The sequence below is a fragment of the Lagopus muta genome, chromosome 1, assembly GCF_023343835.1.
Source record: "Lagopus muta isolate bLagMut1 chromosome 1, bLagMut1 primary, whole genome shotgun sequence".
In the NCBI taxonomy this organism is placed as follows: domain Eukaryota; kingdom Metazoa; phylum Chordata; class Aves; order Galliformes; family Phasianidae; genus Lagopus; species Lagopus muta.
Window position 1 is genome coordinate 173,668,765 of NC_064433.1, and position 26,889 is coordinate 173,695,653.

General features: G+C 43.8%; 1 protein-coding gene across 3 annotated transcripts in view; it reads right to left on the minus strand.

The window, feature by feature from the left end:
- Nucleotides 1–26,889, minus strand: part of MTUS2 (microtubule associated scaffold protein 2) — a 267,070-nt gene that overhangs the window by 31,377 nt on the left and 208,804 nt on the right. For all 3 annotated transcript variants that reach the window (XM_048933633.1, XM_048933634.1, XM_048933635.1), the window contains one exon: nt 23,668–23,876. In XM_048933633.1, coding sequence (XP_048789590.1) covers nt 23,668–23,876 — 209 coding nt within the window. The remainder of the gene's footprint in view (nt 1–23,667; nt 23,877–26,889) is intronic.

Here is a 26,889-nt window from a genome sequence, read left to right on the forward strand (position 1 = left end):
AGAGTCCAAATTAAAACTAACAAATGCCTTGGGTTATGTGACGAATCACAGTTACGGAGTCACAGAGTCACAGAATGGGTTGGCTTGCAAAGGACCTTAAACCCACCCAGCCCCAACCCCATCTGTGGGCAGGGACACCTCCCAGCAGCTCAGGCTGCCCAGGGTCCCATCCAGCCTGGCCTTGAGCACGTCCAGGGATAGGGCACCCACAGCTCTCAGGGCAGCTGTGCCAGGGCCTCACTACGCCCTGAGTAAACAATTTCACACTGACATTTAACGTAAATGTCCCTTCTTTTAGTTTAAAGCCATACCCCTTTGTCCTGTCACTGTCAGACCATGTAAAAAGTCACTTTCCCTCCTGTTTATAAGCTCACCTCAAGTTCTGGAAGGTCTGGAGCCTTCCCCAAGCTAAACAAGCCCAGCTCCCTGAACCTATCTTCATAACAGAGGCTCTCCAGCCCTCTGGTCATCTTCATGATCCTCATATAATCAATCAATCAATAAATAAAAAACTAAATCTCAACACACATGCTCATGCAAGACCCAACTTTTCTTTGGAACACATGGAAATGAATTTGGTTGGCTCCTGAACAGCCACAGAGTAGAAATAAAAAAATACTTCAACATACAGTAAAATACTTTCATCCTCACTGTAGGAACTTTTATTTATTTATTTAGCCAAGCTCTGTGATTTGTACCATTCTCAGTCTGAAACCTGACTGGAAGCCTTTTAACTGCCATGGCAAAGTAATAATATGTATCTGTCAAAACCCCGTGCTTATCAAACTGGACAATATTTAGGGCTATGGGAGTGAACATGAGAAGAAAAATGAAAGAATGCGAAGTCCGAAGTCATCATTCTGAGGGACAATTAACAGCAATTTCAATGGAAGATGGAGAGTCCTCAGCTGGAAATAACAGCAAAGTTAAGGACTGTGCTGCTTATTCAGTCATAAAATGACAATGATGAATGCCTCGATACAGCTCTGAATAAAGCAAATACAAGCCTAGGCCATAGGAAAAAGAGGGGAGGGAATGAGGAGAGGTAATGAGCGCTCTGAGGATAAGGCAGAGCCCAACATGGTCTGAGGAAACTCAGGCTATCAGTTAAAAACCATCTGAGATGTTACTCTGTTTTCTTACTGGAAATAGAAATTGTGGCACTAAGGGACATGGTTCAGTGAGGGGATGTGGCAGAACAGGCTGATGAGCAGGCAAGTCTTGTTTCCCATCTAGGTGATGCTATGATTCTATGAAAATACAGGTAAGCCCCGCAAAGAGTTCCTTGCACCAACTGCCAATTCCATGGAATTTGCAATGGGGATAATAATTACATTTGGAAACATCAGAATAGCTGCATTCAACAAGGTACTTAACAGGGTATGTTTTACAAGCTACTCCAGCATTTACTGACTTCACTGGAAACAACTGCCAGCATTTCCCTGGGTAAACCTCTTGGGTAATTAAAGTCCAAGAAGGACATCTAGATTTTTTTACACATCCCAGCACAAGGGAGCTGCTTAGTCTATAAACAACCTATTTTAATGGTAAAACAGCACTCAGGTATTCTTTTTTTTTTTCTTTGCTGACAGAATCAATGCTTTCCCCTATGAAATGCATGATACAACTCCTATTTACTGTTCAAACACTTACAATGCTTTACATCTATTTTAAATCCCTTCCTTCCTTCCTTCCTTCCTTCCTTCCTTCCTTCCTTCCTTCCTTCCTTCCTTCCTTCCTTCCTTCCTTCCTTCCTTCCTTCCTTCCTTCCTTCCTTCCTTCCTTCCTTCCTTCCTTCCTTCCTTCCTTCCTTCCTTCCTTCCTTCCTTCCTTCCTTCCTTCCTTCCTTCCTTCCTTCCTTCCTTCCTTCCTTCCTTCCTTCCTTCCTTCCTTCTCTTCCTCTTTCTCTTTCTCTTTCTCTTTCTCTTTCTCTTTCTCTTTCTCTTTCTCTTTCTCTTTCTCTTTCTCTTTCTCTTTCTCTTTCTCTTTCTCTTTCTCCTTCTCTTTCTCTTCCTCTTCCTCTTCCTCTTCCTCTTTCGCTTCCGCTTCCGCTTCCGCTTTCGCTTTCGCTTTTTCTCTCTCTCTTTCTCTTTCTCTTTCTCTTTCTCTTTCTCTTTCTCTTTCTCTTTCTCTTCTCTCTTTCTCTTTCTCTTTCTCTTTCTCTTTCTCCTTCTCTTTCCTTCCTTCCTGCCTTCCTTCCTCCCTTCCTCCCTCCCTCCGTCCCTCCCTCCCTCCTTCCCTCCCTTCCTCCTTCCCTCCCTCCTTCCCTCCCTCCTTTCTTCCCTCCCTCCCTCCCTACTTCCTTCCTTCCTGATTTCCTTCCTTTCCTTCCTTTCCTTCCTTTCCTTCCTTCTTCATTATAATCAGAAAATCTGACAGTTTCTAAATTCAGTTTGGTATGTCCTGTATTTTAAATAATGGTAATATGTACAACACATGAACACACACCATATATATATATATATATATATATCCTAGTCTTTTTTAACATGTTCTGCAGAGTATATTTTATCAACTACTTAATTTAATTGGCAAAACATCAGGTTGCATTCTCCAGTGAAAGCACAGCCAGCTGAGTATCACATGCCCCCTTCCACTAAATACTTCACAGTGTGCTTTCACTGAGATAAAAGATGGATGTGACACTCCCAGAAGGCCAAACTGGAGAGGATCTGCCAAAGATCTGGCACTCAAAAGTGGGTTCAGATGATGGGTGGTGTCTACTCTGAAACCATACCCTGATCACACATACCATTCCCTTCACAAGAAAGTATTCCCACTCCACTGTCAAACTCATCATCTTGTGCTGATGCCCACTAGGCACCCTCCCAAACAAGGGGAAGTCGAGAATCCTTCCTGGGTTTAAAACAGCTGGAGGTTCAGGCACTGGCACTACACTTCTCACAGCCACATGCCTGAAGTAGGTTACTTACGGGTACTGTGAAGAAGATTGACTGTGAACCTGCTAAATATATAGCCTGTATCTTCATGTATGTTTATGTGCTTGCACATGGTACATACATGAATAGCACAGAACTGTACCTACAGTTGTAATTAAACATACATATATTCAGCTTTTTTTTTTTCCATATGTAAAAGGACAGGGAGCTTTCGTAATATGGTGAAGGTGATTTCCAGTGCCCCTGAGGGAACTCTCATCACCAGCAGGATTACAGCCCTTGCCCTCTGCCCTGCACCCTGCTTCCTTCTGGCCAAACAACTCAACTGAGACGGATGTGCCATTTGACAGGGACTGCTCTTCATTACAAGTCTTCACACGTGAGATAGAACATTAAATCAACTCTGTAAAAACTCCATAATGATGCATGCCACAGGTGCAAACAATGACACAAGCAATGAAAATCTTAATTGCTTAAGATTTTCCACACATTGAACTTTCCAAATGCGTTGTCACATTAGCACAAAGCTTATGATAAAATCCCTGCTGGAAAGCAGCTCCAGGCAAAGAGGTAGATCTTCTCAGTAGTCCTCTAATAAGCAATGGGGCTATCTTTGTTATTAACATGCACTGCTTATAGCACAGCAAGGGCCAGAGGCTTTAGCTAGAGGCAGAACCTTACTGTCGAGGGTCAGAGGCTTTAGCTAGAGGCTGACCGTTATTGTATAGGGCAATGCAACACAGAAAGACTCAGCACCAAATGCTGTGGTATATCACAGACCCAATTCCTTGGAATCTGTGAGGGACAATACAAGAAAGGAGCAGAGTGCTGAGGAAAGCAAGTAGGGATCAGAGCCTGGCCCCCTCCTCACTACCTTACCCTCCTGCACACATCCCAGCAGAGGCATAAACAAGAGAAACATACAGAAGCAGCTTTGGATTTTTAACCAGTAGGACCTGATGACCTCTTGCTACATGGAAGCTGGTATCCTTTGTAGGAGAGACTCAGTGCTTGCCAGCAAAAGTTTGAAGTGAAGACGGAGATTTCTGGAGGAAAATGAGAAGGAAAACTAAAGCCAATGTTTTGAGAAGAAGCTCTGTTCTATTCACTGTATCTGAAGGGAGATGATGCTTGTAACACTGAACTATGTGTGTCATTGAGCAGGAAGTTCCTTATGTGAACTGTGCATTATCCATCTTTTATGAAGCACTGAAAATGTGTGGTGAGAGGCATACCATGAGAACTATGTCAAACAAATATTTTACTTATGCTGAACGGAAAACAGTCTGAGGACAAGAGTAGGAAAAGATCACACAAAGGGCCTCAAGGGACATGAACTCTTTTGCAAGACGATTGCCAGCTCTGGAAATAGGTTGGTAGTGCAGTATTGATGGTTATGGAACGAAATAGTAAACTAGGAGAAAGCTGAAGGAGACAGAGTTAAGAAGTGAGGACCAAGAATACAGAAGACAAACACCACTGAGCTATGGGGAGAGAAAATGGGTACGGAACACTGAGGTGGGGACACAAGTTGAAAAATAGCTTCACTTGGAAAAGAAACCAAAGCACAGATTGTGACCAAAGATGAAACGTGGGAGGAAGGAAAAGTCATTCTGAAGACAACAGTGCAGAAAACAAAGGGCCATGCAGCAGGGAAGAGGATGGGGAACATCAGACTGCAGGAATGAGGAGATAAGGAGAGACATGAAGGTCAGGTTCAGATGACCTAATGCATAACTGAGACTTTCTGTGATGTCTCAGCTCTAGAGCGTGACAGAAAAGTCAGGCGGTCGGCAAGTGTCACCTCCTGCCATTCCCTGCAGTCAGCAGTGAGAGGTGATGGTGACACTGACATCAAGCACCTCTGAAGGATGACATGAGGAGAAGCCAGTTGTGGCATGCAGTGTTTTGTCTGAGGCAGTATCAGATGGGGCAGAACAAGGCTATGCCAGCACTGTGTTTGGAATAGAGGTTCAGAAGCTTGCTGGGTGGTGTGTCACTCGTGTTTGTCACTCATGGCAAACACCTGTCAGTGGATCAGACTGGTGTTAAAACTAAACCAGCAAGAAAGCAGGCAAGTGGGAGAGAGAGGCAACCTCTCTAGCACAGGGTCAGGTTCTCTGGTGTAAAAGTATTTGTGGATTTGGCACAGCAGCACAGTGCTCTGCTGGCAGCTGGGAGGTGAGCCCTGTCATCTTGACAAGTACAAGGCACAGTGGCCTGAATGACAAAAGTGAATAGATTCACTATTACATTTCACTGTCCTGTTGGAGCTGCATTAAAGGTTTTCTTTGATGCAGCTCTGTTGTTAGTAATAATGCTCGCCATGTTGGTCACTACACATGTACACGTAGCAGATTATTTCTCCAGGTTAACTTAAAAAAAAATAAATCAGATAATGAAATACAGAGATTTGGGGATTTCTGAACATCTGAGCAGTCAATCATTGATTTCAGCTATACAACTCAGCTAGAGCAGGTCATGCCAGATGTCTCTGGAACGGCAATTTCCCTTGAATTTATAGTAAGTTTCACATTTTGTGTATTACTCAGTGCCATGAGATTTTAATGATCCTTGGGTGACTTGTGTGGAAGGAAACATTTTTAATATAGTTTTCAACAATACAATTACACAATTGTATATCTGGAAGAATAGAATGTTTACTCTAGTATTTAACAAATTAACATGGACTACGTGCTCTCTATTTCTCAAATGAGAGCCTTGTCATCTGACCACATTTTTAACTCATTTTTCATATGAGAAGAATGTGAAGATCTACACAGAATTCTTTCAGAGCTTTTCATTTCTGCTAGTGTAGCCTTACATTTATTTTTACAGCAGTAGCTTGCAAGGCCATGGATTAAAATGCACCAGAGGACAATACTTTATTAGGGTGTTTTCTAGCTCTTGGTGTTCAGAGTGGTGTAAAGTGAGCATTTGCTTCAGATTCCAAACCAACTAGCTCTTGCTGACAAGGAATTCATCTTTTTCTCACATGAAACGTCATTTATCCACCAAGATCCCAGGGAACGAAAACAAATGCATATTTTCATTGAACTTCTCACCTGCCCTCTGCCCAGGGATATACAACCCCCAGGGCTATGTCTAAATTCCAAACCTTTGAGTAGCTTGAAGCAGATGGCCATTTTCTTACATCAACTTCTCAGAGAAACATTCCCTTCTTTTCCCAGCTATCTGGGAATCTCCTCTTCTTTCTACTACCACTGAGATATACTGGCCCAAAGCCAATGACAACTTGAAGCTGCTGCACTGTGAGTCTGAGCAGAGCAAGGGCTGAGTGCTGACACCCCACGACAGCAATGTCAGCAGCAAAAATTCCAATGGCTTCGTATGGACCGGGCTTTCCCCCAGCGGGGAAAGAAGATTCCCAGCTCATAACAGTGAGAATCCGCTATCTTGGATGAGGACTTGGGACTATCTTTTTATCCAAAGAAAATGTAACTCAGACCATTTTTAGAGCTCATTTTTAAAATTCATCGTTTATACTATTTTCTCTTTCCAGCATCCATATACTTACAGTTATTTTAAAGATGAAATTATAATAAACATTTCTTAGATCATTATTAAAAAAGACAACAGCACTTTCTGAGCAACCAAGCCTAGCTGTATTTGTCCCTGTTCATTGCAGGGAATTGGACTAGATGACCTTCAGGGGTCCGTTCCAGCTCAAACAATTATGTGATTCTATGATTCTAAGATTCTATGAAATTATTTCTGTTATGTATGAGATATGGCTGCACAAAAGCAGCATTTGAATCACATCTCAGGGGTGAGAAAAAGCGAGGGAATTCCAGGAGACTTCAGCTGAGATCTCTTAGAGTTCATATCTGGAACTGGAGAGCTCAGACCTGAAGGGGAGGTGAGAGATGAGCTGTGTTTAGGGCATCTGATGCAAAAGCATAGCTACACACTTTTGGATGGCTGTGAGGACACAGAAAGAATCACAGAATCATAGAATTATTTGAGTTAGAAGGGACCCTAAAAGTTGCAAACATCTTGCAGCGAGCAGGGACACATAAAGCTCCATCATGTGCTCAGAGCCCTATCCAGCCTGACCTGTAGAGAGGGCTTTAAACTAGATAAGAAGGGGGAAGGGGATAAAACCAGGCCCGCTAGAGATGAGCCTGGGGGAACAGCAATGGGATTAGGGGAGAGGCGAGGGGCTCAGCTGAAGTGCATCTACGCCAATGTACACAGCATGGGCAACAAACAAGAAGAGTTGGAAGCCATTGTGCGATAGGCTAACTATGACTTAGCTGCCATTATGGAAACATGGTGGGACCACTCCCATGACTGGAGTGCTGCAATGGCTGGCTACAAACTCTTCAGGAAGCATAGGCAAGGAAGGAGCGGCGGCGGCGTGGCTCTATATATTAGAGAGTGCTTTGATGTTATTGAGCTTGAGGCTGGGGATGATAAGGTCGAATCCCTATGGGTTAAGATCAAGGGTAGGGCTGACAAGGCAGACTTCCTGGTGAGTGTCTGCTACAGATTGCCAAGCCAGGATGAAGAGACAGATGAGGAGTTCTACAAGGAGCTGGCAGAAGCTGCTCAATTGTCAGCCCTTGTCCTCATAGGGGGCTTCAACTTCCCCAACATACGCTGGGAATACAACACAGCACAGAAAAAGCAGTCTAGGAGGTTTCTAGAGTGGATGGAGGATAACTTTCTGATGCAGCTGGTGAGAGAGTCAACGAGAGGAGCTGCCCTGCTTTGACCTGCTGTTCGCAAGCAGAGAAAGTCTGAAGGTCTGGTGGGAGATGTGGAGGTCGGGGGCTGTCTTGGACAGAGTGACCATGAAATGGTAGAATTCTCAATTCTTGGTGGAGCCAGGAGGGGGAACAGCAAAACTGCTACCTTGGGCTTCCAGAGAGGGGACTTTGAATTATTCTGAAGGCTAGTAGAGGGAATCCCCTGGGTTTCACTCTTAGAGAGTAAAGGGGCTTCAAGAAGGAAGCCTTAAAGGCGCAGGAGCTGGCTGTCCCCCTGAGCCGCAAAATGAGCCGAAGGGGAAGAAGTCCTGCATGGATGAACAAGGAGCTATTCTTGAGGCTCTGGGAGAAAAAGAGAATCTACCTCCTGTGGAAGAAGGGATGCGCGACTCAGAAAGAGTATAGAGAAGTTGTTAAGATGTGTAGAGAGAAAATCAGAAATGCAAAAGCCTAGCTTGAACTCAACCTGGCCGCTGGGGTTAAAAGGAATAAGAAACCCTTTTACAAATACATCAGTGGTAAGAGGAGGACTCAGGAGAATCTTCATTCTTTTACTGGATGAGGCTGGGAATGTGACCACTGAGAATAAGGAAAAGACAGAGGTTCTGAATGCCTTCTTTACGTCTGCCTTCAAAGGTCAAACCAGTTATCCTCAGGGTGCTCTGCTCTCTGACCTGGTAACCTTGACTGGAGTGCAGACAGAACCCCCCATGATTCAGGAGGATGCAGTCAGAGACCTACTACTCCAGCTGGACTGTCACAAGCCCATGAGACCGGATGGGATTCACCCGAGAGCGCTGAAGGAACTGGCAGAAGTGATAGCCAAACCGCTCGCCATTATCTATCAGCACTCTTCGTTGGCTGGTGAGGACCCAGAAGACTGGAAGCTTGCCAGCGTGACTCCCATCTATAAGAAGGGTTGTAAGGAGGATCCGGGACACTACAGGGAGACCTGTTAGCCTGATCTCGGTGCCAGGGAAGGTTATGGAGTGGACTGTCTTGAGGGAGATCATGCAGCATGTGCGGGACGACCGGGGGATCAGGCCTAGCCAGCACGGGTTCTCAAAGGGCAGGTCCTGTTTGACCAACCTGATCTCCTTCTGCAATCTAGTGACCCGTCTGGTAGACAAGGAAAAGGCTGTTGATGTAGTCTACCTAGACTTCAGCAAAGCCTTTGACACTGTCTCCCACGGCGCTCTCCTGCAGAAGCTGGCAGCCCATGGCTTGGACAGGTAGGCTCTTAGCCGGATAAGGAGCTGGCTGGAAGGCCGGGCCCAGAGAGTGGTGGTGAATGGAGCTAAAATCAGCTGGTGACTGGTCACGAACGGTGCTCCTCAGGGGTCAGTGCTGGGGCCTGTTCTCTTCAGTATCTTTACTGATGACCTGGATGAGGACATTGAGTGCACCCTCAGTAAGTTTGTGGATGACACCAAGTCAGCTGGGGGTAGCGAGGCCCTGCAGAGGGATCTGGACAGGCTGGACGGCTGGGCTGAAGCCAATGGGATGAGTTCCAACAAGGCCAAATGCTGGGTCCTGCAATTTGGCCACAACAACCCCAGGCAACGCTACAGGCTTGGGGCGGAGTGGCTGAAAGACTGCACAGAGGAAATGGACCTGGGGGTATTGATTGATGCTCGGTGAGGGGTCTGGAGCACAGGGCTTATGAGGAGCGGCTGAAGGAGCTGGGATTGTTCAGTCTGGAGAAGAGGAGGCTCAGGGGAGACCTTACTGCTCTCTACAACTACGTGAAGGGAGGTTGCAGTGAGCTGGGGGTCGGCCTCTTCTCTCTTGTAACTGGTGATAGGATGAGAGGGAATGGCTTCAAGCTGCGCCAGGGGAGATTTAGGCTGGACGTTAGGAAATACTGCTTTTCTGAAAGAGTGCTCAGGCACTGGAATGGGCTGCCCAGGAAGGTGGTGGTGTCACCGACCCTGAAAGTGCTCAAGGAACGTTTGGACGTTGTGTTGAGGGACATGGTTTAGTAAGAGTTATTGGTGATGTGTGGATGGTTGGACTGGATGATCTTGAAGGTCTTTACCAACCTTGGTGATTCTGTGATTCTGTGACCTTGAGTGTTTCCATCACCTCTCTGCATAACCTGTGGCAGTGCCTCACCATCCCTATAAAAAACTTCTTCCTTAATCTAGTCCAAATCTCAAATATCAAGTGGATGTATTTTCCATTGAAAAGATAGCTAAAATAAAGTCAGAGTCCTCTTAATACAGTAATTACCATGCAGCTATGCCTTGTAGCACTGACCCATGTAATCCAGGTCCTGCATCCAGCAGTGATTGCCACAAACTTAAGAAGAAGGTATACAAACGTGAAGCCCTGCATCAGAAAAGCTGTCCTGCATGCAGATCTTTTCCTGATAAAAATCTGAACAAGGCTTCTGACCTTAGAAGAAGGGTCTTCTCTCAAATAAATGCATCTAAATATTCCTGTTAGCAACCAATCTTTGTAGAATTCAGGAATGATTCAGGTTGATTCAATCAAACAACATGATCTTTGCGTTGCAGGAGATTATATTTCACACAATTATCAGTAGTTGTATCTGATGAAGGCTTCTGGCAACAAACCACACACATGAAGGTGTGGACCTGCTTCCAGGTCTCAGAGTTTGTTCCAATAATTGATCACCTCTGCTGCCAACACTTTGTGCCTTCGTCAGGTGTTGAAGGTGCAAAGCTTCCAGCCACTGGGTTTTGCTAAATCTCTGTTGAAGGCAGACACTTCTGATTTACGGCAGCACCTTCTTATGGAGATTCTCCTGCACTGGATTCGGCCACTTTGTCTTTTTTTTCCCAACAAAATCAGTTGTGCTCTGCAATTTCTCACAGCAAAGGGTTTTTCCAGCCCTCGTAGCTGCCTATTGCTCTTCTCTGTTTCAACTGTTTTCTGAAGAACTGTGGGCACTGATGTTAAATATCATTTTCCAGTATCAGTCTCCCCAGCACTGAATGTGCAGGTGATATCATCCTCTTTACTTCTATTTGCCATCTCTCCTTACTCAACCAAAGGTCTTCATTGTTTTTCTTAACACAAACTCACGGTAGGAATTCACGTTGTTTTGCCCTGACACCAGCAACCCTAATTACTCCTGGAGTTAACAGCTTTCCAGCTGACACACAAGCCACGGTTCTGCGGCATGACTTGCATTCTGTGTTTGCATTTGTTCATTAAATTCTGGTTGCATTACAACACATTTCATTTAAATGGCCCAGCTCACTCCATACTATCACGTGGTCCAATTGCCTTCCCTGAGCCAAGCTCTCTCTGCAGTGAGCCACTCACAGGAGTATGGGGTGAAGGGATGAAGTCTGTGGGTTGGCTGTGCAAAAGTCAGGATCATCATGAAAGAGAACTCCAATCAGAACTAGCTTCAGCCCTGCTGAATTCTCACCAAAAAACAATCAGTGGGAATGTGAGCATGCTGGTTTTGTATGATCATGAGTAGCATACTTGCAGTCTGTAAGTCTGTGGCTACGTGCCTGCTGAAATTTGTAACCGCAATCTATGCAGGATGCAACAGGGATATGAAATTGCACCTTCAAAATTAAAGATCACATCAGAGCTTTGCTAATAAAGAAAGCACTTCTCTTTTGACATCACATCAATATGAAATCTTTTTGAGATGTGACACGCAGTCACGAAGAGCCAAAAGGTGGGAATTGTACTTCACACTCTACCTCTATTTTCAAAATTTAGTTTGCATTGGAGCAACCTCACAACTCCCAGGACTTTTCCATGTCCCTCAGAAAGTGTCTGCTGATGGATCCACGGAACAAGACTTATGATATTTACACTCTCACCTCCTGGGCCTGCAGCTGTAATTTTGGAAAGACTGAATTAAATCTGTCCAAGTTTGTAACTTATGCCATGGAGAGGAAAAACAGTAAATAATCTTCTGAAGTCTTTCTGCAAATAACATTTAAAAATAACTTTGGGGGCAGGGAAGAAAAGACAGAATATATTTAAATGCTCCTAAAACCCAGTAACTTTCAGTACTTCTCTTTAAGAAGGATAAGTGAAACTGTCTTACGTGCAGCAGAAAATATCCCAAGACTATGGGAAAGAACTTCAAACATTATAAACATACACGTGGCATCTACACAAATATAAGGCATATATTCAATTGTTCCATGTTTATTTTAAAATGAATCACTGTCATGTGTTTAGCCACCGCTTTGGCTATATTATGTTCCTTCACAGTGTGTTTGTTTTTAAAAATACCATCTAGCAAAAGGTGAAGGCAAGAATATTGGGACAAAGACATTGAAGGGTATGAGAAGAACATCCCATGTGCCAGGCTATGCAGCACATCAGATTAAGGAAAAAAATATTTTGCTTTGCTCTTGCCTTGCACATAGAACAGAAGAGCCATGTATTCAGAGGGGCCTTCTTCAGCTTGATAACACCTGACCAGGGACAAATCCCTAAGCCTGATGACGCTGAAGAGGTGCATACATTCAGATAAATGGTATAACTTCTAGGTTGACTTCAGTTTTCAACTTCCCTTCTTATTTTAGCAGATCAGTCTGCCCTGGCCCCATCTGACCTGGCTTTGAATGTTTTCAAGGATGGGGCATCCACAGCCTCTCTAGGCAGCCTGTGCCTAGAGTCTCTGAGGAGACTTTTTTCCTAACATCTAACATAAATTTCCACCCCTCAAGTTTAAAACCATTTTCTTCCCAGAAATGTCCTGAGACAGGAGAACAGACTGCAGACGTGTGCCTGTGTGCTTGCAGGTAGTATATTTGTGTTCAGGTACATGATCATGTCTGTCTTTCCTCATAGGGATCTATAGATCCCAGAATGAACTGGACATATGCTGATCTCCAAGACTCAGTCATGTTGACTTCCCAGTTTTAATTGGGCTACTGCCTATTTAGATGCTGAGCACTTTAGGACTAGAACATCATCTTCATGCTGTTTGCAGAGTGTCTAGCAATCTGTTGGGATAACTGTGGAATAATAAAAATGTTAATGTCCTAAGTTCTAATGAGGATGTTTCATAGAGCTCAAGTATTAAGTTAAAAGGAATACCTCAAGTCAGCCAAACGCTTTCTGTTTTTAACACTCTCAGTTCAGCCCAGACATCTTTTTGTTCCTTGTTCTGTGTAATCCAATTAAACACAAGCTAATGTTATTTAAACAGATTGTATTGCACTGGCAAGTAAGAAGATAAAAAGTTATTTTTCGAGTACGTCTTTGTCATTTGGGACAGGACAGGATAGGATAGGATAGGATAGGATAGGATAGGATAGGATAGGATAGGATAGGATAGGATAGGATAGGATAGGATAGGATAGCTCTGTCACTAGCTTTGGTGTCCTCCTCTGGACACATTCAGATACCTTAACATCCTTTTGATGTGGAGCCCAGAATCGCACACAGTATTCAAGGTGAAGCCACATCACCACAAAATATAGCAGGATAATCAGCTCTTCTGAGCAGCTTGCTGTGCTGTGCTTAATAGTCCCCAAAATGCAGTTTGCCCCTTGGCTGCCAGGGCACACTGCTACTTGTGCTGAGCTGCTGTCACAATGCCTGCAGGTCCCTTCTGCTGAGCTGCTCTTGGCCACTGGGCTCCAGTCTGTTCCCGTGTCTGACATTATCCATCCCAGATGCAGTACCCAGCATTCTCCTGTAATGAACCTCATGCTGTTGATGGTTGCCCAGTGCTCCAAAATGTCCCTATCCCTCTGCAAGATTGCTCATCCTCCCAGGGAGTTGGCAGCACCTTCCACTTCAGTGTCAATAAAGTTGGTGCAGATGCAATCAACTCCTGCATTCAGATCACTGATGAAAATGTTGAGCAGAACTGGCCCTGGAACTGAGGCGGGGGAACATCACCAGTAACAGCTTCCAGCCAGATGCAGCCCCATTCACTGCAGCCCTTTGACTTGCAGCCAGTTCATCTCTCAGCATAACATGGACCTGTTCATCTCACAGCTGGGCAATCTATCCAGACGATGCTGCGAGAGATGGCATCAAAGCCTTACTAAAATCTAGAAAGATTACATACATGGCCTACCCTTCATCCACTAAATGGGTGACCTTGTCGTAGAAGGGGATAAAATAAATAAGACAGGAGTTTGCCTTCAAGAGGCTTTGCCTATAATAAACTGTGATGGCTAAAAAAAAAACAAGGCAATTGATTGCTTGTTGCTGTATTTGCAATTAAGTTGACACTTCTGCAATTAAAAATCTGGCACGTAGCTGGTTTGATAGCCATTGAGCATTGCAAGATCTTTCTTATAGATAATAAATCATCCCTCTTAGTAGGCTGCAAAAACAGTAATGTCCCCTAATGTGACTATCCATTACATTGATCATTACCACCATTATTACTATGATGCCCATGTAAGTAATCGTTAGACAAGTCTGAATTAATGAGACCATGCCACTTCCCCGTGGAGATGATGTAAAGCCACCAAACAAAAGCATTTTTGCCGCAGTTCTAAAAAGCAAGCAGGGAGAAGGCAGAAGAGGTGGTACAGCACACGAGAGCTGGTGAAGGTGCCCACTCAAAGCAGTTCCTGTCAGGAGCAGAGCTAAACAGAAAGGAAAGCACAAAGATGATGCATGCGCATGCGTATGATGATGCATGTATGTACTGCCCTGACCCTTTTTTTTTCAGTGTGCATAGCTGGTTCCCTATGTGACGATAGGTGAGGTTCAACTCTCTGATGATTTCCCATCATGTCTACACGGATGACAGGAACCAGGGAGATCCCAGAGGAGACCCTGAGCGTAAACACCAGCATGTAAATAGATGTCGAGTACTCAGCGGTCACTGCTTCTCCTGGATGAGGAGCTTGGTTTTTGTTCCCACTCCAGGCTGACTGCAACGTCCCTTAGACTCCTGTTCCAAAACTTTTCTTCAATTAGCCAGGAAGGGTCATCTGGAAACATTTACTACTACAACTCTCGTTCAGACAATTTTGAAAATGAGACAAATCAGAGACAAGAAAGGTATGAATTCAGAGAATAGCATGCCTATTTCCCACTCATTTCACAATCATTTTCCCTTACTTGCTGATGTTATAGATGGTTTTAAAAGACTTAATCAGTTCCTCAAAATCTCTGGCACAGATCTAACCACTGCACACGCACAGAAGCCACAAAGGGCCTACTAAAGAGTGACTCCAGGTGCCTGTATTAAGAACATATGTTCATATATGTTAATGTTCATATGTTGTTAATACATTTCTGATGCAAAGTACTGATCGAAGGATGTGGAAATCTCTGGATGCTAGAACTGATATTCAATATTGCTTTTGTTTTTATTTTTTTCTGAAGAAACAGGAAAAATACATGCACTTTGAAACCAATATAGAATCACAGAATCATTAAGGTTGCAAAAGACCACTAAGATCACCAAGTACAACCATCAACATATCCCCACAATGCCCACTAACCATGTCCCTCAGTGCCACATTTCCATGGTTCTTCAGCACCTCCCAGGATGGTGACTCCATCACCTCTCTGAGCAGTTTCAGTGCCTCATCACTCTTTCTGAGAAGAAATTTTTCCAAATATCCAATCTGAATAAATAACCTTTGGAATATTTTGATTTTGAAAGACTGAAGCAGTGGCACTAACAACCCTGACCGGGCTCCTACTGGATTGCCTTGGAGGGACAATGATGCATTCAGTTTTTTTCCCTGGAAGATAACCCCAGAAAGCATGAGCACCTCTGGACACATGATGGTGCTGAGTGGCTGTGGTGCTAAGACCAAGCCAGGAAAGAGATCCTCATAATGTCCTCAGGCCTGGAGAGACCAGATAATCGAGCTTCCAAGCTCTCTGGTATGAAACGAAATCTGAGAAGAAGTAGGAAAGTGCTCAGGTACTGCAACTGATGGTGTTTGTGTAACTTCAAATGGCACAAGCATCATTTCTTGCATGCTAGATCCTTGGAATCTACTGGAACTGGAAATAGATCCTCCAGTGTAAGACAGAAAAACAACTAATATCAAAAAATGATTTTTTTTGCTGATTCTGAAAGATGTATTTATATGCATGAGATTTAGAAGAGAGACACATTTCCACTGACTTTTTGTTGAACTTAAATAACTGTTGAAAACACTGAGGTTCCCATTTTGCTCTGCCTCCTGCATGAGCAATGGCTGTATTACCATTGGAACCTACTATTCACCATCACTTTTCATGTAATTCCTGCTGCCCTGCTAAATTCCTCAAGTATATCAGAAACAACCCACCAGGAGGCTGCCATCATCCGCTCTTGATTTTCACTATGTTTTTTCCCTCTGAATGCAGTATAAAATCAAGGCTGTCAAAGACAGCTGTTTACATGGAAACTGCAAATATAAACAAAATAGATAATAAACTCACATTTACCAGACAATTGGCACCCACTCTTAATATTCCTCTTTGATGACAACATGTAAATAAGGAGACCTTTCATTTTGAATGGAGACTTAAAACCTCTTCAATGGGAGTGTGAGACTCATAGAATCATTTGAGTTGGAAGGGCGCTTAAAGGCACTCTAGTCCAACTCTCCTGCAGTGAACAGGGACTCACAGCTAGACCAAGTGCTCAAAGCCCCATCCAGTGTGGCCATGAATGTCTGCAGGGACAGGGCATCTACCGCCTCTCTCTGCAACCTGTGCCACTGCCTCACTGAAGATGGTACTTTATCTTTTATCTTGAAGTTCAAAACAGTGATGTGTTTCACTAACAAAATTCTTCAACCAAGGTATACAAACACAGTCTAACTGGAGGTTATTTCTAAACAAGGCTCACTGCCCAAAAGACCTTTTGCGTTAGAGGCAACGTTTGTTGTACCAGTTATAAGCTGCTTGGCAACTGCCTCCAAAAAAAGTAATTTGGGCTAATATTTTGAGTGTTTATCTCAAATTGAGCTGAAAATAGTTTATTTGCACAACTGTCGATGAGAATGAGCTTAGGGAAGAAATAAACACATATTTTTTTCTGCTCGGTCATAGCAGTGGTAAAAAGACAGCACTTGACAGAAGGACTGACTTCTGGCTTTCAGGGGAACCACTTTCCCAAAACCTGCAAAATATGTTAGAATTCAGCCCAAAAATAAACCTTAGAAAATTGTCACTGCTCCCTCATTGTTATTATGGTTTGGCTTGATTTCCCATATTGAGCAAGTTCAGTCTTTCCCTGGCTCATTCTGAAGGCCAGAGAAGACAGAACTACTCAATCTTTTCATTCTGCATCCTGGAAAAAAATTCCTTTGGGCTCATCACAGCCTGACAGTGTAATAATATGAATCAAAACCATGCTATTGTAAGACAAACAAAACACTTTGTTTACTTGGGAGGAAGAATTAGAAAGAAGCTTTGTCATCATTTAGGATTTTCTAATCCAATGTCATGTAGAAACGCACAAGATTTGGTATCGAAAACAGTGAAAAGGTAAGATGCTGCAGGACTAGAAAGCTTGAAGTACATGGATATGCTACTCCTCCTCATTCTTTGGGTAAGTGGTTGATACTCCTGCCCTGCGGAGTGTCTATAGGAAAACACAGGGAAAATCATCTCATCTGAGCTGTTCAGCTCTGTGCCAGATCTGTCCTTCACTTTCTGCTTGCAGAGCTGGAGTTGTGCTGTACCACTCCTCCTGGTAGAAACCCAGCTCTCACTGGGCACAGGCTCTGAGGAAGCTTTTCATTTCCCTATGCCCTGCTGCTAAACCAAGGAACTGCCATCACCAGGGCAGTGTAGAGAAAAAAGTACTATTTGTGAAGAACTCTGAAAATGGGGTGGGACAACAAAAGAACAGTCTGGGAGGGAAATCATCACTCTGCAGACAGCACAGAGGGTGGCACATCTAACAACTAAGTCCTTGGGCTGCATAATGAATGAGGAGAATAAGTCAAGTCAGAAATGAGTACTGATATCCCTACCCACAGGGTAGAGTGTGAGTGTTATGCTGCACTCTGTGCAAGAGATCCATCCCTCAGAGGAGATCTCCACCCCACCCAGGGCACAGCTGCTGCTGCGCTTAGATGCAGTCAGACACCCACAGAGCAGCTGGCTGCAGTGGAGGTGATGATGGGGCTATCTGGAATTGCAGGAAGCTCACAACCCTGAGTCACACCATAAGACTGAAGAGCAGGCACAAAGGTTCTGCAGATGAGTTCTGAGGGGAAATGATAACAGGGTATGCTTGAGCAAACCCAGCTAGAAGCACGGGTGGGAAAAATAGTAGGTGAGAAGTTAATTGCTTCTTCCTTCTGCATCACAAGGGGATGGCTTCAAACACAGTAATTACACATGTTTTCAGTTGGGTAGGAGCTAAAAGTAGAACACGTGAAATATATATGCGTAAATATGTATACGTATTTACTTTTCTATAAATACAGACATTTGTATCTATCACAGAATCACAGAACTGCAGGGGTTGGAAAGGACCACAAGAGATTATTGAGTCCAATCGCCCTGATAAAGCACATTCCATACAATAGATCACACAGGTGTCCAGGCAGGTCTTGAATATCTCCTTAGAAGGAGACTCTACAACCTCTCTGGGCAGCCTGCTTCAGTGCACCATCACCTTTATCATAAAGAACACATGTTAGTATGGAACTTCCTATGTTCAAGTTTTGGGCCATTACTCCTTGTTGTATTGCTATGCACCACTGAGAAGATACTAGCCTCATCCATTTGCCTCCAACCTCCCTTCAGATATTTACAAACTTTAATCAGATCTCCCCTCAGTCTTCTTTTCCCCAGGATGAACACAGAATCACAGAATCACCCGGGTTGGAAGGGACCCCAAGGATCATGTAGCTCCAACCCCCCTGCCTAGCAGGGACACCAAACATACACATTCAGATCAGGTTGCCCAGGACCCCGTCCAACCTGGCCTTAAGCACGTCCAAGGACGGGGCATCCACAACCTCCCTGGGCAGCCCGTTCCAGGGCCTAACCACTCTCCTAGTAAAGAACTTCCCCCTAACATCCAACCTAAATCTTCCCTCCTTCAACTTGGATCCATTTCCCCTAGTCCTGCTATTGTCAGCCCTTTTGAAGAGTTTACTCCCCTCCTGGGTGTAGGTTCCCTTCAGGTATTGATAGGCTGCAATGAGGTCACCCCGCAGCCTTCTCTTCTCCAGGCTGAAACAGACCCAGGTTACTCAGCTTCTCCTCATAAGGGAGATGCTCCAGGCCCTTTATCATCTTTGTGGCCCTCCACTGGACTCCTTCTAGGAGATCCTTGTCTTTTTTAAACTGGGGAGCCCAGAACTGGGCACAGTACTCCAGATGTGGCCTCACCAGGGCAGTGTAGAAGGGGAGGATCAACTCCCTTTGCCCGCTGGCTGCATTCTTTTTAATGCACCCCAGGATACCACTGGCCTTCTTGGCCACAGAGGCACACTGCTCACTCATGGCCAACCTGCTGTTGAATAGAACACTCAGGTCCTACTCTGCAGAGCTCCTCTCCAGCAGGCCATTCTCTAATCTGTGCTGATGCATGTGGTAATTCCTTTCCAGGTGCCAGACTTCACACTTACTCTTGTTAAACCTCATCAGGTTCCTCCCTGCCCATCTCTCTAGCCTGTCCAGGTCTTGTGGAATGGCAGCACAATCTTCTGGTGTCTATCTATCTACAGAAATTGTGTTAATCAAGGGCTAATTATCTTCACTCAGCAATTGGTCACTGGGGACTGCACAGTGGGGAAGGAATAAAAAGGTATGCTCAGGGAACACCACATGAACAATGTATGCAGAGATCTTTGCTTCCTCCCATAGCTTCCACTCTCTTTGCTGTGCCAAAGGACAACTGTGCTGCAAAGCAGGTGCTGTCTGGCACAGCTGGCAGTCCTGCATCTTCTCTGGTGCTTTGGAGCACTTTATGCAGCTCCAGATGAGTCCTGATTGCAATAACTGACTGCAAAAAAAAAACAAACAAACAAAAAAACCAACCCACACGATGTACATTCTCTTCCATCACCTCATTCTCAAAGGGTCCATTAAGATCAGACAGCTGCTATCCTATCACTGCACAGAGCTTTTCACTAGTGAACACAGGTATCGTGGGGCAGATGGAGCTGGGGATGGACCAGAAGTGTCACCTGCAGCCTTGTTGCCAAACTGGCAGCAAACCTCAGGCTACTGTGCATGTATATCCTCCACTGCTCCAGAACAGCACAGCCTGCCCGGCCTGTCCTCTGCAACACAGAATGGAGAACGCCAGGGAAGCTCCTGGCTCCTCTCTCTGTTCTCAGTAGTTTTCTCACAACCACTGCTGTGACAGTGCAATTTTGTCACTTTGGGCTAATGTCCTATAGATGGCACTGTTATCATTTCCAAGAGGAAATGCTGCTGGACATGCTGCTGAACAGCGCTGAAGATGGGTCAGGACCATCATTATTACTGTGCTTAACAAGCCAGAGATGGTCAGGAGAGATCCAAGTCAGAGAGGCTGTTGGTGATAAGTCTGCATGGTATCACCTCCATATCCATCAGTATCTGTCATAGCGCAAACAAAATGTACTCCACGATAAGTTTGAGGTAATCTCCAATGTCAACAGGAGTCTTGTGTGCATTTCTGAGGGCCTGAACTAATTAAATAACAGTTTAAAACAGTTGTCCACAGGCACTACAATTATTACTTTCCATAGCTGACCAAATGACTATGATGACAGAACTTCTGTTCTGATTTTGTTTTGGTCCACTGGGAATCAGCATTGGCTTTGATTGTCCAGGCTTTTCCCCAGGTTAGCAAACTGGCTTAGCTGATGTTTCATCAACCTGTACATGTAGCACTGCTGCATGCTGTACACTCTTCACTACATATCATCACTCTCTTTCTCCCACAGTTAAACATGTCTGTAAGACACCTGGGGAGGGCAAGGTGTAGTGGGACCAGTAAGGTCAGATGCAGTGAATGGAGGGAGGCACATGCCCACTACAAGTAGGACATGCTGTTGGCCTTGTTGACCACGTGGGCACACTGCTGGCTCGTTTTCAGCTGGTGTCATTAAGGTACATACCAGAATGGTAAAATACACACCCTGGGCTTTGCACAGACAGAACAACGCAAGTGTGACTGTGTGCGTGTGGCTATGCTGACATGTATAGCAATAAGGAAGTCAGAATGTGGCCTTACATGCTATTTTGGTTCTCTGGCCATCTGTGAAGTGATCCATTAAGGCACAAACAGTTACACCTGTAGCCCATTCTATCTGTTCTATCTGTCCAGGTGCTAGACTTTACACTTACTCTTGTTAGAGTACACTTACTCTTGTTACAGAAGGGACTCTGTGTCCCTTCTCTCTTCCTTGTTGTGCACTGTCAGACCAGCAAATGGTCTGTGCTGACAACACGATGCTTCAGGGCTCCCTTGGGTTGTGATCCCCACAAATTTTGCGCTACTTTTCTTCTTCCTTTAATTCTGCAGAGGGGATTCCTCCCACTTCAGCAGCTTCTTACAGTCTGGGAATGGTCTGCCAGTTGCCCAGGCTCTGCAGTCACTGACTGCTTTTTGTGTCAGGAAATACATCCTCCTCTGAAAGGCAGAGTGGCCACCTAGCCCAGCCTGCTTCTCCTGTAGGAGACAGAGTACCAGGATGCTATTGGCCTTCTTGGCAACTCCTCCAGAATAAGACCCCTCCCATTCCTAAGTGTGTATAATTCTCTCAGCAAACTGCAGTCCTGCTCAGACCTCAAACTTTCTGCATGCATGCTTCTCAGAAACAAACACGTATGATTTTTATTATTTTTACAATGAGAAAAGTATGAAAAAAGTTTATTTTTCCATGCTATCCTAACAATTTTGCTCAAGCTTTCAGACAATAATGCTGTCTCAGAAATGTCTACAGATCATATTTTCAAATGCCACTCAAAAACTTGGAAGCCTGAGTCTATGTTGCAAGGCAATAAATTGCACAATTATGCAACTGCATGAGCAGTCCCAGATTGTCCCAATACATGTAGGTTCTCAAGCACAAAATACAAGGGCAGTAGGCTTTTGGCATCCCTACAGTTATCAATGGATACAGACAAGTCTATCAATATTAAATTCAGATCTTTGGTTCTGCAGATAGCCTTTGGGAAGTGCCCACATGCCTCTAATTCACTAAAAAGGCAACCAGGGTCCTGACGTGGGCACCACACGTGAGTGCCTGAAGGATAACAACTATTGGTCTCAGGCTGACTGTGCAGCTCATCACCATGAGAGGCTGGAGTGCCTTTGCCTGGGAAAAGTAGGCAAAGCTACTCAGAATTTGGAGAGGACTCTATTAAATTAAGTCCCCTACCGCATTCAATTTAGGAGGCATTCTTAGGACAGATTGAACACACACCAACAGGATGAGAGTCATCTCAAAACTCTGCTGCAGCAGCTGTTCTCATTTAAAACATATCCAGAGGACACCAAGGAGATATGCCCAAACTTTCAGAATTCTTTCAGCAAATTGTGAATGATGCATGAGATGAAAAATCTCTCCCCAGTGGACGACACATAGACAAAACTGTGCAGACACTGATGCGCCTCTATTTTTTTTTGTTTGGTTTTTGTTTCCTTCTGCTTTAATCAAGGACACTCCACAGTCAGTTGGAAAAAAAAAAAAAAAAAAGGCACTACAAATGCCCATCAGGCCCAGAAATGTCAAGACAAAAGAAAAATAGAGGGGAAAAAATCCCCTAGGAAGTTATTTAAAACAGTACTTAAAAAAAAATCAGTTCAGACAAGCTTCCCCCAGCAAGACTGGCTTGTACGTAGGGAAAAGTATGAACCATGGTATTTGTTCAAAGGTAACCTTTTGCACTGATATACCAAAAATAACTGAATGAAATATTTCAGAATCTGCAAAGACTGGAGATGAGTTCTGTTTTTTGTTTTTCTTCCCCATATGTAACACTGCAAACTTACTTGTCCTTTCTAAAAGTAGACAAATAGGCAATCAAGGATATTACTGAAACCTTGGGTCCTATTGCTGATGATCATCTGCCTATGTTACAAAGTAGTTGTGACAGTAGTTTTACTTCAGGCATACCAAACAGATGGGCACCAGGTGAGCCAGGTTAGGATTCAGAGCCCAGCTAGATTGAATGAAGCAATACCTATAAGCCATAGAATCATAGAATGGCTTGGGTTGGAAGGAATCCCAAAGATCATCTAGTTTCAATCCCCTTGTGTTGGGCTGGTTGCCAACCACTAGATCAGAATGCCCAGGGCCCCATCCAACCTGGCCTGGAACAGCTCCAGGGATGGGGCATTCACAGCTTCTCCGAGTAGCCTGTGCCAGTGCCTCACCACCCCCAGAGTGAAAATTTCCTCTTAACATCTAACCTAAACTGCTCCTCTTTGGTTGATAATTCATTCCACTTTGTCCTGTCACTACCTACCTGTGTAAAAACTCGGTCTCCCTTCTGCTTGTAAGCTCCTTTCAAGTACTGGAAGATCACAGTGATGTCTCCCAGAACCTTATCTTCCCCAAGCTGAACAATCCCAACTCCCTCACCCTTTCACTCATTTTGTCTTGGATACAGTGAATAAATAAGCTTCTCTAGGTGCTGACAACAATGTTCTCTATACTTGCTAAATGTATTCTCATAAATAATGAGTTAATGTTATTTCCACTCTTCAGGAACTGCTCCTTTGTAACAGTGACCATTCTTCCTGAATTGCAGTGAAGGGGAACAGCAGATATATGTTGTGAGAAAGAACATCTTTTCCTTCATCTATCACCTTTGGTTGTCTAAATGCACGGACTGTTTTTCATTCATTTGCAAGTGTCTCAGCTACACCCTCCATTCCATCTGCAAATCAAAGACCGGGACTTTCTCTACTTGCTTCATCCATAAGAAATGTGACAAAGGATTTTTTTACATTTCTTCCTCTTCCAAGTTTCTGAACTCTGATTCTCAAATACATGGTATCCAATTATGCTTCCCTTCTCACACCAACAGTTGCAAATGAATTACATTGCTATACTCCCAAGAACAGAACTTCAATTACTGTGAAATAAATTTGTGCAAGTGAATGGTGTAAAAAGGCAACAGTAAAAAGTGTTCATTGCACTCACCTGCCTGCAGAAGTGCTGTGTTGTTATGGCAAAGACATCAAAGCCACACCTGGTCCTTTTAAGCTCATCTCGGATATTGCTTAATTGCCGGGACTGCTCATCGCACTTTTCCTTCAGCTTCTGGATGAACTGCTTTTCAGCATCTCGACTCTCTCCTGGTTTGGGGGAACACACATTTCTTGGGGTGGTTGACCTTTGCTTGGGATGTCCTACAAAAGAGAGGAGATCACTGAGGTCAGTTGCTTTAAGCACAAAGATGTGATGCGTATCTGATGAGAATCAGCCCTATAACATAAAAAGCTCTTGTAGTGCTCATACAAGTGTGTGATGACTTAAAAAATAAAAAAAAAAATAAAAATCTTAAGTTCATATTTTACTTGAGATGACTATCCATTTCTCTGCAGGTTAATACATAGTTCTGAGGATGAAGCAAAAGTGGCAGTGCCCTGGTGGGATCAGATTGCCCAAGTCACTGCTTGGCCAATGTGTTTCATCTTTATCTTCTGAGCTGAGAAGTCTCCTCTGAAAACTTCTATGGTCAGCTGAGCAACACCTCTGCCCAGCACACTGAGCTTTCTTGCTGCTCTCAGCTTCTCATCGGCTGATGCTTTTTAGCTCTTTCTTAGAGAAAGCAGTCAGACACCTTGTTTCTGTAGTTTCTGTATGTTACTGCAGATGGTGAGCACTGGCCTGAAAACAGGCGAAAGCTGAACAATTCTTTGTTACAGGAAAGGTCAGGTATTCAAGGATCTGAAGAAAGGTGTCTTATAGTTTTATGTATACAATTCCTGAAAAATAACACAGAAGCAGTATTTCCAACCAGCCCTCAGCAATGAACGTAGCAGGGGACAGTCTTTCGTCCCACAGAAACCACAGATTCTACTCACCCTTTTCCTAAAAAAACAGAAAAATTCTTTCCCCAAGTGAAGTCCCAGGAGTGCACTCCTACCTTTCACACCTATCCACAGCTCACATGCAGCCACTGGAAGCCTATCTCCCAACCTGCTCTACTACATCCTTGCTCAAGGCTAAGCTACAGGGAGCCAGCACCATCAAAGATGCTCCTTGAGCCTCAGTACCTTGTGCTGCTGCAGCAAAGAGCCATAGACCCGTAGCTACAGAGCAGACTTTAAAACTTTCTGTGCCCATGACTTACATTTGCAAAGAAGAGGAATACTAAGTTTCACATGTCATGAGTAACTTCATCATGTTGAAAGATCCAAACAATACAACAGGAGATGTCAGAGAGGGCTTTCTGGCATTATGAACCAGCATAGTGGTTACCTTTTTTTTTCCCCCAAGAATGATGTTTTCTTACAGATTCTTTCTTTCATTTAAAGGGACTCTGAACTGGACAATAGGGATTTTCAGAAAACAAGCAATTCATTAAAGTAACAGCCACATATATCTGTCTTTTTTAGTATAAAACTGTCTAGTAGTTTAGGAAGTGTGATAATGATACAAAGAAGCCATACAAAGAAGTGTAGGAAGAAGCCCCAGAAATCAGTTCAGATTTAATTACAACAGCAACACAACAATGGGATAAAGCCCATTGTCTTATCTTCTATCTCTCTAGCAATCCTGCTCAGTGGAATATTTGAAGTACACATCTCTATGTTGTCCTTGTCAGTATTATAAGCTGTCTTTGTAAACTAAACTCATATTTTCCATAGGGAAAAATTCTGAATTTCTCAGTTCATTTAAAAGCAGCTTACTAAGCTTCTTCTGCCACTGACGTTGCTCTTCTGCTGCTCTGCACAAAACAGGGTATATGTTAATGACACTGGCCCTGATCCTGGATGTCCTTTGTGCTGATGGGGGGGGACTATCGATCACTAAAGCCATGGAACCCCTTTGATCTGCCTCAAAACTCTCAGGTCTCCTTTATTTACCTGAGGTGCCATACCAAGTATGTGGCCACAATTAACACAGTCCATGAGAATTAGCATGGGGCATGCCATCTGTTTGCCTCTTCATTGTACAACTTTTAACATTTTGGAAAGAGAATTGAGGCCACTGCTTCGAGAGTACTGATAACAAGCAATGTGAAGAGTGACACTTGTCAGAAATAGATGGCACAGTCTTGAAGGCACACTCCTACCTGCACACAAACTTCAGGAATAGTACTGTATAACAGATAAAATGGGAATTCCTACAAGACTGTGTTTCAAAACACTTTTGCTAGTCTTTAGGAGAACTGACCCAAATTCTAAAGACTGGATCCAAAGCTAAAAAAACCATTCATATTCAATCCTTATGTCAGAGGGTTTGCATGATGGCCAAAAACAGCATTGAAGATCAGGAAGTGCACATGAGAGGACCAATAAGAGAGGGAAAACAATTTAGAAATGGCACTTGGAGATATTAGAACCTGTTTCATGTCCACATGAAGCCGTGCTGGGCTTACCTGCAGAAGCCACATCACAAAGAGTGAATGCTGCATGGCATTATGTTAGTGACCCTCATGGGGGAAGGGCTGTGTACTGCCTCTCAGCCACTGCTGCACTCACTCCTTCTTCTGTTTAATGGCTGCTTTGGTTGAATTGAGAAATTACTGAGTAGGTAAAAAGATTCTCTTTCTTTATTTCTTTGTTATTGCTGTCATTTCAAAGAATGCTCATGGCTACTCTAAAGACAATGAATGAAGATGAGTTTTATTTCTTCTTTGATCCTTACAGTGAAAAACAATTTTGTCATAATTTCAGATAACCACACATAGGAAATCATAAATGAATCCGATGGAGAGAGAACAGGTACTCAACCTCCTGAGCGAATGAAGGTTTCATTTGAAGTTTTGAGTCATCATAAATTGGATATATCCGATCTTAAACCTTGAAAATCATTACGTCCAATGATCACCAACAGCAATGTCAGCTCCCTTCAAATCCAGCAAAATATACCATTTTGCTTTCTATTTGTGGTAGGAGCAAACCAGCTCTGTTGTACCATGCTGCTACAACCACCTTCAGTGATGGCTCTTAAACTGAACTCCCACTGTTATAAACATTGGTAAGCTGCTGGCCTGCTACTCTCTGCAGCAAATTTCTCTTTTGATTTTTCTTGGTGACCTCACCAGCTTGAAAACAGCCTGAAAATTACACATTTCAGAGGACAGTGTTAAGTTCATCTTTTTCCCCTAACTTCTGAAGAAGGACTCTGACTTCTGTTGGTGCCTGCGAGGATTAAATTTAACCTTCTCAATTTTGTTGCTTGGGAAGGAGA